This window comes from Tiliqua scincoides, chromosome 5 (assembly GCF_035046505.1).
Source record: "Tiliqua scincoides isolate rTilSci1 chromosome 5, rTilSci1.hap2, whole genome shotgun sequence".
Classification (NCBI taxonomy): Eukaryota; Metazoa; Chordata; class Lepidosauria; order Squamata; family Scincidae; genus Tiliqua; species Tiliqua scincoides.
In genome coordinates, this window is record NC_089825.1 from 16,683,116 (window position 1) to 16,695,593 (window position 12,478).

Below are 12,478 nucleotides of genomic sequence, written 5' to 3' on the forward strand. Positions count from 1 at the left end.
GCTGGCCTCTGCTCAACCACCTACACACATTTTTTCAATGCCAGAAACCCAGTCTGCCAGGATATGAATAATGGAGGAGGAGAAGGAGATCACATTGGGAAAGGCACTTTAGCAACAGAACTCAGTCCAAAATGTACATAGCATGTGTTCTGAAGATTACAAATATTTTGGAGGGCCTTTTCTAGAGGCTGAGTGCTGGTGTTCTTCTGCAATTTTATGGCTGTGAGCCCTTTTTGGGGACAGGGAGTAATTTATTTGTTTGATTTTTTTGGTAAACTACTTTGTGAACTTTTTTTTGATTGAAAAGCAGTATATAAATATCCTTACTACTACTACTAGTTCTGGAAGCTACACAGGTAGGCCTTGGGTCTTCTGCAGTTTAGGTTACCTCCTCAGAACAGTTGATCATATATATGCTTCTTTACCAGACATCTTATTACAGTGGGTGGAATCTTAGCCCATAGGACAGTGGTTTTCAAACTCTCCGGGAGTTTGAAAACTGCTCTAAGTCCTTGCAGGGGTGAGGAGGAGGCAGCAGGGGCGGACGGAAGTTAGCGGGCTAGCAGTCCATATTCCAGCATACTGTACATCCACACAGCAATAACAGAGAGTGAAGTGCTGGGATATATATTGTCCAGGGCCTCACCCATTCTCAGATGACCAAATATACCAGCAATCTTGTCCTATGGTAGGGCTATTCAAACTGGTGCGTCGCTACACCCCAGCCTGTGTGCCCTGGCCTCTGCCCTCTTAAGGGGCAGGAACAGCCAGGAGGCAGGAGCCTCCACTTTCACTTTTGAAGCTGCGGGGAGCCCTGCAGAAGGTCGCGCAGGGCTCCCCACACCCCCGGGAGGCTGCAGGAGGCTCAGGTAAGTGCACCCAAGCCCCTGCAGCCCCCTGAGCAGTGCAATCCTAGGGATCGCGCCGCTGCCTCTTCCCTGCCTCCTGGCTGTTCCTGCCCCTTAAGAGGGCAGAGGCCAGGGCGCACAGGCTGGGGTGTCACGATGCACCAGTTTGAAAAGCCCTACCATAGGACAAGACTGCTGGTATATTTGGTCATTTGAGAACGAGTGAGGCCCTGGACAATATATAGCCCAGCACTTCACTTTCTGTTATTGCTGTGTGGAATGTACAGTATGCTGGAATATGGACTGCTAACCCATTTTCAAGCAATGTTAATGGGACTGGTTTTCATAATTATTCATACAGTACAAATAAATAATGGCATCTTTCTGTTTATTGAAAACAAGTTCACGAATTACATTCCTGTTTGCCAGAAATCTTAGCTATACCTCATGCAGCTAAGCCCAGCCACACATTTCATGCTTTTAAAATACTAAGCTGGGTTATGCAACTTGGTACCAAAGAGATGCGAACCAGAGATCACTAACCAGGATGCTGTCGGAAAAACTGGAATTTTGATTGAAGTGTGGGGGAGGGTTTCTAGGGCAGCTGTTTCAAAGGAGCTTGTCCCCATCATCCAACAATTTGTTTTGAAGTTTTACAGTTGCAAATTGAAAGAGAGAGAACCCTGTGGAGTATTCTTGACACAGCTCATTTTATGAAAAAGGAAAATTGCTGACTCATTGAATGCTGTTTGAATGAACTCAAGAGCTAGCAGAATTTGAGCTGATTAAAAAAAAAATTCAAAGCATTCCAGAGGAAGGAAGATTGGAACTCTTGGTTTCCAAAGTTACCATCTCATGATAAAACTCACTTTTTCATTTCATTAAGAAATGAAGCAAGATGCTGTGATAGGATACCCAGTGTTCATTGAGTCAATAAATGGAAGATTAGTAGGAAACAAAGAATCAAGAGCACTACCCCCCCCCCCTAAAAAGAGAAAAAAAGATGCTGTCTGAGAATTATTCCTCAGAAATGTCCAGATCAGTTGCATAGCTGGGGAAGCAGGTGGCCTCCCTCCCTCACAACTGATCGCTGTCCCTGTGTCCCCTCTGAATGTGACAGGAGCTGTGCTCTGGTCATGTCCAGAGGTTGCTCAGGGGCCCAGAGAAGCTGCATGTGGCCTCCCTGGGTCTCAGAAGACTTCTAAAGGCTCCAGAAGGCTGTAGAACATCACTTCCAGTTTTCTGGAGAAAACAGGAAGTAATGTTGTAAGGCCTTTAGAAGGCCTTGTGAGACCCAGGGAGGCTGTGCACAGTCTCTTCGGGCCTCAGAACACCCTCTGGATGTGACCAGAGTGCAGCTTCAGCTGCATTCCAAGGGGTACAGGTTAGGGGTTGACCCTGGAAGGTGTGCCCAGAGGCAGAACTCCTTCTAGCTATGCTGCTGGGTCCAGATTTTCCAAGGAGAAATTACCAAATTTAGAGTATCAGGAACAAATCACTGGAAACGCCAAATCTGGCATCTGGAACAGAAAGGTGTTTTGAAGGAGGCAAAAATGATCTTATAACCAATAACCTAAAGTATGTTTGAGACAAGAAAAGAGGTGTCAAACATAAGGCTCATGGGCCAAATGTGGCCCCCAGAAGCAATTTATCTGGCCCCTGTTATAATTGGGCTCTCTTATATCTCGAAAATACAAAGAAGATTTGCACATTTTCTCTTCTATCATTTGCAGTTAACGAGTTTCTAGGTGAGAACAAAGTGCTGATTTCTGGTCATCAGCTGTGTAATGATGTCACTTGTCAGCGTATTGATGTCACTTCTGGCCCTCTGTATGAAACACGTTTGACATCCTAGAGCAGGGGTGCTCAAACCCCGGCCCTGGGACCACTTGCAGCCCTTGAGGACTCCCAATCCAGCCCTCAGGGAGCCCCAGTCTCCAATGAGCCTTTGGTGCTCTAGAGACTTGCTGGAGCCCATGCTGGCCTGATGCAACTGCTCTCAGCGTGATGGCCAGTTTGACCTCTCGTGTGAGCTGTGGGATGAGGGCTCCCTCCACTGCTTGCTGTTTCACATCTGTGAAAGTAGCAATAGCAAAGGAAAGGCTGGCCTTGCTTTGTGCAAGGCCTTTTATAGGACGAGCTATTGCAATACCTCATCATTCATTCAAGTTTCATCTCTAATATATTCAATTATGTAAATTTATTCAAATTTAAAATGTAAATTAATCTTTTTTTCCCTGGCCCCCGAGACAGTGTCAGAGAGATGATGGGGCCCTCCTGCCAAAAAGTTTGGACACCCCTGTCCTAGTCTGCCAAAGCAGATGGGATACATTAACAAGAGGTCATTATCTGAGAGGAAAGGAGGTGAAATATTTCTTCTGTATTCCTAAGCCTCAAGGATTCTTCCCTGCTCCTTTTACTAAATGCCTCTTTCCTAAATCTCAATGAACACTTAAAAAATACAAGGGGGAAAGTTGGTCCTTATGACGGACCTTAATTAAGCTATCCATCTTGAATTGTGGTAGTAGCTTTTTCAGCAGATTTGTGCATTTTGGGATAGCATTCAATCCTGAAGACTTGTCACTTTCTCTGATATGCTGGCACAAAGATGTAGAGTTTGGGCTTGGATCTGGGAGGCCTCGATTCAAGTCTCTTCTCAAGTTATGAAACTTACTGGGTAACTTTGGGCAAGTCACACTAAACCTAAAGTACCTTGCAGGAAGTGGTGATACAAAGATAAAGTGGGATAGCTCCATTAATACAAATGTTATGGTACTTTGAGTATTACTAGGCAATTGGAGAAGTCTCATTAGTCCAGAGGTAAGAAGTGAACCAGATATCCAGTTAGTTTGCTCACTGTTCAATTTAAGAACAAAAGACAAAACACAGGACACAAAAATACTTTTATTAAATCTTTATTTCATTTTTAATTCTTATGTGTTACCAAATTCAACTATCACGTTTTAGAAAAAGAACATGGATCTTACCTTTTTGCTTTCACATTCTTCTATCTGTCAGACTTTTCTTTCCGAAATTGCTTTGCTACTTGTATTTAGGGCCATGGTTTTACAATGACATTTAAGAAACTTAACCCGTCCTGTTTATGGATAAAGTTTCAAGGAAACTTTATCACTTCAAGAAAACTGTTATAAGGTTTATATGAAAGTTAAATTGGCCTTAAGAACAGGACAGACCTCCAACTAAAAACCTGCCACAGTGAGTAGACAGTTGATCTTTCATGCTATTGTTAAGTATGTAACAGACCATCCCAGAGGACATCTTCACTCTTTTCCTTCCATCTTGGTACCTGCTTCTGTTTACCCCATGAAGAAAAAAGCATCTAAGAGTATTTTTAGTGGAAAAATGTTGGAAGGGCCAGAGTACCTCTCTAAATTGCATTTGGTTGGGGGGAAAAATGAGGAAACCTACATGGGATTGACAGTGCAACCCCATGCATATCTTCTCAGACGTAAGCCCTTTGAGTTCACTGGGACTTACTCCTACATAGATGTGTATTGGAGAGTGTAGCTTTATCCTCAGCCTCAGTGAATTCAGGATTTCCATCCAAGTAAACATGCATAAGAGGTTCTCTTTCCTTTACTGTGAGACGTTCACTGCAAGAAAACTATATGAATTCTCCAGGTTGTAGCTTTTCATTGACTTATGTACAAGGTGAAAATAACTTGAAAGTAAAATCAGGGCAGGAAACCTCTTATTTCCACATTCAAACAACTCTAGTAAGACACAACTACATGCCAACAATCGAGACAAATCTCAATACTGCCACTAATGGTTGGTTTGCTGTACATAGTAATTGCCAGTTTTCTTTGTCATCAAAGGAGGAATTCAGGATTCTGTTTTTATAACCAGTGCTTTGTGTTCAATGTAATTCACTATGGCTGCAATCCTAACCACACTTTCCTGAGAGTAAGCCCCATTGAACAAAATAGAACTCACTTCTGAGTAGACCTGGTTAGGATTGTGCCCTATGTGAAAAACTATCCTGAACACAGAAAACTACAAAAATTTGGTTGGTCAGAGTGACTTAATCAAAGATGCCAATCCTTGTTTCTTGAACACATTTACAAATAGTTTCATGTGAGTGGGAGGAGCAATCTGGATTTTTTTTTTTAATGGGCCCGATAGTAGCTTCAGTGAGGATTCAGAGGAAAAGGGTTAATTTCCTCCCCTCTAGATTCTAGACTGCCCCACTCACATGGCAGGGGTTTATACATTTGTACTGTCACAGCTAGTTTGATCCTTAGGTAGTAATTGAAGAACTATCCCAATTTATTTATCAGAAAACTGAGTCCAACAAAGATGAACTGATTTATCTACATAATTATGCTGCCACTCAAAATACTAAGAGCAGAAACTACATGTCTGAATTTCTACGCTGTGGTACAGCTGACCTGCATCTTATGCAAAGGTTCCTTCCAGAGTCTGTGCCTATAACCAAAACCACATACACTCAAAATTACCTTGAAATTCCTTGCAGCCAAAAAATATAGTCTCAAAGAACTATGAGAGGCAAACAGGAACCGAAACTGACTTAGGAAAAGCAACTTCATTCTCCAGGGTCAGGCTCACTCCGGGGCATGTATTTAATAAGTGGAACGGTGGGCAGAATCACCTGCACTGTTTAAATTGTTGCTTTTTATGTTTTTGTTTGTTTGCTGAGCACATGCAATTGAATGCATGCAAGTAAAGTTCATGTAAGATGAGGACCGACTGTATTTGATTTGATTCAGAGACTAGGCAAGATTAACATCCTAGTTTTTTTTGTTTTTTTTAAATTCAGATGAACGCTACAGTATCACAGCAAGAAGGTGTTAACCCAAGATGTCATAGCTGAACAACTGCTAAAAAATTAATACAGCTATTTATTTTAAAATAAATTAGTGAGAATAAATCTGTGGAATTTTTAAGTTCAATGAGTATATTAGTTTAGTAGCCATTTATTTCTACCATCCTGGGTGCATCGTCTATGTCATCTTCAAATGATATTTTCTTATGTAAGAACAGCATGCTATGTATGTTTGTTGATGGTAAAATGGTGTGAGATGCTGTAGAACACAAAATACAATGATATTGACATCAAATGATCAGTAAGGTATGGCAGAATGAACTGTATAGGGCAATGGGATTAACAATATTTTTCTTTTAATATTTGATCCTTTAAAGGTACTGTATTATACATTTAAGATGTATACTTCAAGAATTTTTGTAGAGTGCAGGCATTAGCTCATTTTCTTTCCAAAAACTCAACAGTATTCTTTAACATGTTCAAACAAGAGAATAGGCGGCCCAATCCTAAATTGTGCTAGCGTAGTGGGGCCACATGTCTCTGCACTCAATGCAGGTCAGGAGGTGGCTGAAAGTCTCCTTGAGATAAGGGCGTATATTTCCCCTTACACCAAGTAGAGCCCCATCCATCCCTATGGGGCTTCTCAGATCTGAGCCAGTTATTTAGCCCAGTGTAATGGTGGGTGCGCTGGGAGGGGGGTTAGGATATGTTGGAGGCCTGCTTTGCCAATCGTGCCCCCTCCAGGGCTTGATCTGCCCACCCCCACCCAAAAACACCCCCTCCCTTCCTCCAGAATGTCCTTCCACCACCCACTCCCAACCCCTGCACCACCTTACTTGTGCCGGCCAGCATTGTTATGGATTCAGCACTGGCAGGTTGGCACAGGCCATTGGCCCAGTGCTGCTGGCTCATGAGTAGTCCCAAAGTGCTTTACAGCACGTCTGTAACACTCTGAGCTACTGCAGGGGGTGGGACTGAACCGGCTCAACTGGCAGTTAGGGTTGTGCTGTGGGCTGCAAATCAAGATTCCTCTGGTTTGAGGATGATGATGATAGCTAACTTACCTGACAGAGTAACATCAAGATAATTTATGTGAAGTGGTTTCCTTACACACTCAAAAAGCACTTCACAAATGCTCAGTTACATCATCATCAAGCTATAAGTGCTGGTGTCAGGGCTAGAACCTTGGCAGCAATATGGGGAAGGTAACTCCTGTTGCTCTCTGTAAATACTCATCTGGTACATGTTCCATAGAAACAGCAAAATATAACCTCCTTATGTTATGTCGTGAGAATGGATGATGGCCGGATCCCAAAGGATCTCCTCTATGGAGAACTCGTGCAAGGAAAGCGCCCTACAGGTAGACCACAGCTGCGATACAAGGACATCTGCAAGAGGGATCTGAAGGCCTTAGGGATGGACCTCAACAAGTGGGAAACCCTGGCCTCTGAGCGGCCCGCTTGGAGGCAGGCTGTGCAGCATGGCCTTTCCCAGTTTGAAGAGACACTTTGCCAACAGTCTGAGGCTAAGAGGCAAAGAAGGAAGGCCCATAGCCAGGGAGACAGACCAGGGACAGACTGCACTTGCTCCCGGTGTGGAAGGGATTGTCACTCCCGGATTGGCCTTTTCAGCCACACTAGACGCTGTGCCAGAACCACCTTTCAGAGCGCGATACCATAGTCTTTCGAGACTGAAGGTTGCCAATACAAATAATGACAGTAAGTCAGACTTGTTGACGCTTTTTATTGTGAGATGGGGAGTCTGGTAGAAAACTAGAAAATGACCATGATGTAACAAGGAACTTAAAAAAAATGAAGTTTCAGATTTGTAACTCACATACATGAATACAGGAACAAATTGGCACAGAAATGTTAAACATTGTTCCCAACACTGTTTAGAAGATTATTCTAGCTTGGCTTACCTAAGGAAATGAGTGTTTTATGGTTAGGCTAATCTCTTAATAAAACTGCAGAGCATCATGCTATTAGTCATACAGTGATCTCAAAATTTAAGAGCTTTATATTAAAAACTGGGAAAAGGTAAAATGAATTGATTGCAATTGTAAAATTGATACATTCCCATTTTAATTCTTCTCTTCTACAGTCCAAGGCAAGTATAAATGTTAACATAACACTGTTAAATCAAATCTCAATGCAAGAGAACCAATTGCATCTCTACTTTAAATCTTATCAACTTTCCAAATTTTCATACTAAAATATATTATTGTATTAATACAAACTACAGTATTATACACTACACTGTGTAATAAATAAAGAAATATAAAAATAAGACACATAAATATAAAAGTTTTCTAAAACTAAAAAGGTACATATGTCAGTAAGAAGGGTATTAATACTGCCAGGTTTGAAAACATACAATACAAAATGTTGCACAGTTCTATAAACTAAAAGAAATAAAATAATACTGATAGGTTAAAATCAGCTAACATCATCAATAAATGGGGTCCAGAATAACTAACATTTGGAAACATTTATGAGCTCAGTAACATACCATGTATGTATCTGAAGTTGTGAACCAATAAAGCAGATTAAAAATTTCCCTTCATAATTACGGTAGAGAAATTATCCAAATGAAACAATTAAAAGAAAACAATACTGAAGAATTGCATTATGAAATGTACCAGTGCTTTTACTTATCTGATGGCTGAGTGTTTTCCCCCCATGATTTAATACAAATCAACAAATGCTAGTTATTGTAGGCCACACATTGGAGAAAGGCTGGTCAGAGCCTTTAAAATACTGAGAAATGGCACTTACAGCACACAAGGTCTTGCATAAGGCCAGAGGAGATACAAAGCTTCATGTCATATCCTTCATATTTTTTACTACAAACTCCAGACACAATTACAAACACTGATTTTGACAACTTGGCTGTCCTCACCAGTATTAACACTGTTAGTCCCTGCAATCAGAACTCCACCACAATCTTTTCAAACTACATTTTCCACCACATGAGTAAGAAACTTTAGTTCTTCTATCAGCTGCTTCCTTAAGGCTAACAATACACTTTAAATGAGAACATGTTCTACTAACAACATCTAAATGTTATAAACTGCTACCTTCTAAGTTGAATTTACAAAGGTAGTCAAGCCGTGTTTGGAACTGCATCATACCTTTCTGCTTAAGGGAATTCTGTAGTGCAGAAGTTCTCACATTTTAAAAACATAATAAAATATCAAAGCGGAATTGTCTCACTGATAAAATAAAATAAAAAACACAACATAAATCTCTCCCAATTGTACAGCTGAAAAATTAAACCAACAAAAAAAATGAAAAAAATTAATACTGACAAAAACTGATGTCCAACACATATCAAATAAAACATGTTTCCTACAACATGTTAAATCTTTGCTTCCAGAGTCACACGTTCACCTAATCTGCTTCACGTCTCAAACTTGTTCCTAACTTTGAAAACTGTGTGAGAAATTATTAGGTTTGAGGTTCAGGCACACCTGGATATATATATTTTATATTTTTCTTTTTCTTCATTTTTTGTTACACAGTAGTGAACAGGAATCACAGTGCACAGGCTACTGTGCTCCATGAAAAGCATGTAGAGTACAGAACAACCTTCATGACCAGCTGAATTTCTTTCCTTGCACAATACCAAGATATCAGTTAAGCTCTATTGGTTTCTTCTTCTGACGCCTGCTCCTCTTCCTTTATAACCTGTTTAATGCTGCCTTCTTCATTGACCGTTTCTTCATCCTTCATGCTACCTTCAGTTTTTCCTTCTTCCTCCTGTAATTTCCCACATTCTTTCTCCTCTTGCAGCTCCTCCGTCCCTTGATCATCGTCGTCTTCCTCCTCCTCCTCTTTCTCGCTGTCTTCTTCCTCTTCCCGGGTGAGGCTCTCTCTCTCGTCCGAATCAAGCAGCGAGGGAGAAGCCCCGGCTCCTGCATGCTCACTGCTGAGGTGCTCCTGAGCCGCCTCCTCCTGCTCCTCTGTGTCCTCACGTTCTTCTGCTTCTCTTTTGCAGTAGGAATAGCGATGATTCATGTGCTGAGAGTAAGACCCCGAGTGTGAAAAACGTTTGCCACATTTGTCACACTGATAGGGCTTCTCTCCAGAGTGCAGTCTCATGTGTTCGATCAAATGATGCTTGTGTTTAAATGCCTTTTTGCAGATCCCACACTCGTGAGGTCTTTTACCTGAAAAAGAAGAACATAACTTCCCAATGTTAATTGCCCACGTAACACCCTGCATTTCTAACAGCTAGTTTGGAACAAACACACTGCATTCACATCCAGAAGTCCCTGGGTGCCCATGAAGGAAAACAGACAATGAATCTGATCTCCGGGACTCCCAGAGGGCATCCTGTCTTCATTCTGTACTCTTGGGTATAAACCTCTCCCCTTGGACAGTAGGCAGGTCCTTGAATCTTGCAGCATCCCTTCCAAGGGATGACCCTCCCCACTCAGACTGTACTGGGAAAGCAGCAGCACACTCTTCAACCCTAATATAACTAAGGCAGGAACCAACAACCATCTCTTATGAACAAGAAGGCTACAAAGGAAAACATAACATGGCAAACAGAACTTGCCACTGGGAAACCTGGCTACCTCCCTCCGATGTGCCATTAAGGCACACGCTAAGCAGCAGACTGTTCACCTGAGCAGTGGTGGCTAAATGCCCTCCAAGAGTCCTGAAAAACAGAAATTAATGGTAAGAATTTCACTGGTTTTCTCCTAGCACTCCCAGAAGGCAGCCTGTCTTTATTCCATATCGAGATGAGTCTATAGGTGAAACCCCAATTCAAGGATTTAAAACGTTCCTCCCAAATACAGTGGTTGAGAAAAAGTAACCTTATATAATGTTCAACATATATATGGGCTGATACCCAGGGGGCAATCTGACAAATCTCATTCAGGGAAGAATTACCCCTCCCCAAAGGTGGTGAATATTGCAAATTCCATAACTGAATGAGCAGTAATACCTGCTGGTGGAACTTTCTGGTTTCTGATTGTAAAACTGACAAGCTGATAGTTGACAAACAAAATGCATTGAGCCCTATGGAAAGTGAAACTGAGCTACACTGCGTGTTCACTCATGAATAGGCAAATGTGCCTTGGCTCCTATCCAAGGCGAGGCAATGGAGAATGCAAGGCCATCAGAATGGTGAACCTGGAGTTTAACAAATGCTCTAGAACAGGGGTGCTCAATAGGTGGATCGCGATCTACCGGTAGATCGCGAGGCAAAATGAGTAGATCGCGGAGTGCCAACCCCCCCCTTCAGGTGCCTCTGGGAGGAAACACCGGGAGTAAGGCCCATTGTACTCAATGGGGCTTACTCCCAGGTAAGTGTGGCTAGGATTGCAGCCTCACAGCCTAATCCTAGGCATGTCTACTCAGCAGTAAGTCCTGTTATACTCAGTGGGGCTCAAGGTACACCAACATACATTGTACACGTAAATGTTATATGTTATGATGGCGCGAACATTGTAAAAAAAACTCTGGTAGATCTCCGAGCCTTACTGGGTTTCAAAGTACCTCTCGAGCCAAAAAAGTGTGAGCACCCCTGCTCTAGAAGGTAGACCCCCACCATAGCAAAAAGAATAAAAACAGAGGCTTGAGCTGGTAAGGTGAAACTTTTTTTAAAAAGTCTTTTAGGCTAGGTGAGTCTTGACAGTATGTCATTTTTAAAAGTGGGTCCTGGTGCTAAAGAGTTTGGAACTACTCTGCTAATGCAAAAATGTAGTCTTAAGACTCCTTTTCCAATGAAGACTCTCTAAAGGAAACGATGGCAGCCAGCTGATCTAGGTAAAATGCAATGCCCTACATACACCCAGTTCTTGCAATTGTTTTCCTGTTGATGCACTGGTTTGGAACAAAAAGATGCAAAGCTACTTCTTGAGATCTTATGAAACAAAGAATTTCTGGCACAAATGTAGAATCAGGATGCCCTCAGCTTTGAAACTCTCCAGGCAGAAGTGATAGCCACAAGAAAAATCATCTTGAACATCAACAACTTCAAAGGACATACAGCCATAAGCTTAAAGGGAATCCACATCAAAGCTGTAAGAACCCAATTAAAATTCCATGATGGGAATGCATGGACTTGGGGAGGGAGACTGAAATGCTATTGCCCCGTTAGAAACTTGTGAATACAGGTATGACTGTTTATAGAATGTGTTCCGAGCCATCCCCAGGACACTATTTAGGGCTAAAACTTGCTGATAAAGTGTACTGGTGTTTAAGCCACTGGAGAAACTCCAGAAACCAAAGGGAGAGCCCCACTACCTTGGTTTCTCTCCTGTGGCCTGCATCACGTACACCAAGCATTGTTACACACTTTACTGGTGTATGCCCTTATAGAAGATAGCAAGGTGTCCATGACCTTGTCTGAATATCCAAGATACTTAAACCACTGCCTCTCAGTCTCCAGGCTGAACTAGACCATTTGTGGCTGGGGATGACCAATGCATCTGAAGGTCAACCAGGGCAGAATGTCTCCAATGTTTCCTCACTGACATGTTGATAAGATCTGGAAACCACAGCCAACATGGCCAATGAGGAGCCATGCAAATAAATTCTGCCTGGAGCTCCTGCAGCTGACATTGCACCTGTGATAACAGGAGTATAGCTGGAAAGGTATAAAGGCAGTGCTTCTGGCCTTTGTTGAGAGCATGTCAGCTCTGGTAACTATCTGGATGAGGACACATGAAAAATTTAGGCAGATGTGTCTTTTCCAATGTGACAAATGAGTCCAGCAGCAGTTGACTGAATTGGTGCACTATTTGTCTGAACACCTGAGAATGTAGACTCCCACTTTGACTTCTGCAGCGACTGACAACTAAACAAAC

The 12,478-nt window shown here is 42.1% G+C and overlaps 1 protein-coding gene across 2 annotated transcripts in view; it reads right to left on the reverse strand.

Annotated features, from left to right (window-relative positions):
• Positions 1–7,381: 7,381 nt before the first annotated feature.
• Positions 7,382–12,478, reverse strand: part of ZEB1 (zinc finger E-box binding homeobox 1) — a 92,245-nt gene continuing 87,148 nt past the window's right edge. For both annotated transcript variants that reach the window (XM_066631267.1, XM_066631268.1), the window contains exon 9: positions 7,382–9,826. In XM_066631267.1, coding sequence (XP_066487364.1) covers positions 9,294–9,826 — 533 coding nt within the window. In that variant the 3' untranslated portion in view covers positions 7,382–9,293. The remainder of the gene's footprint in view (positions 9,827–12,478) is intronic.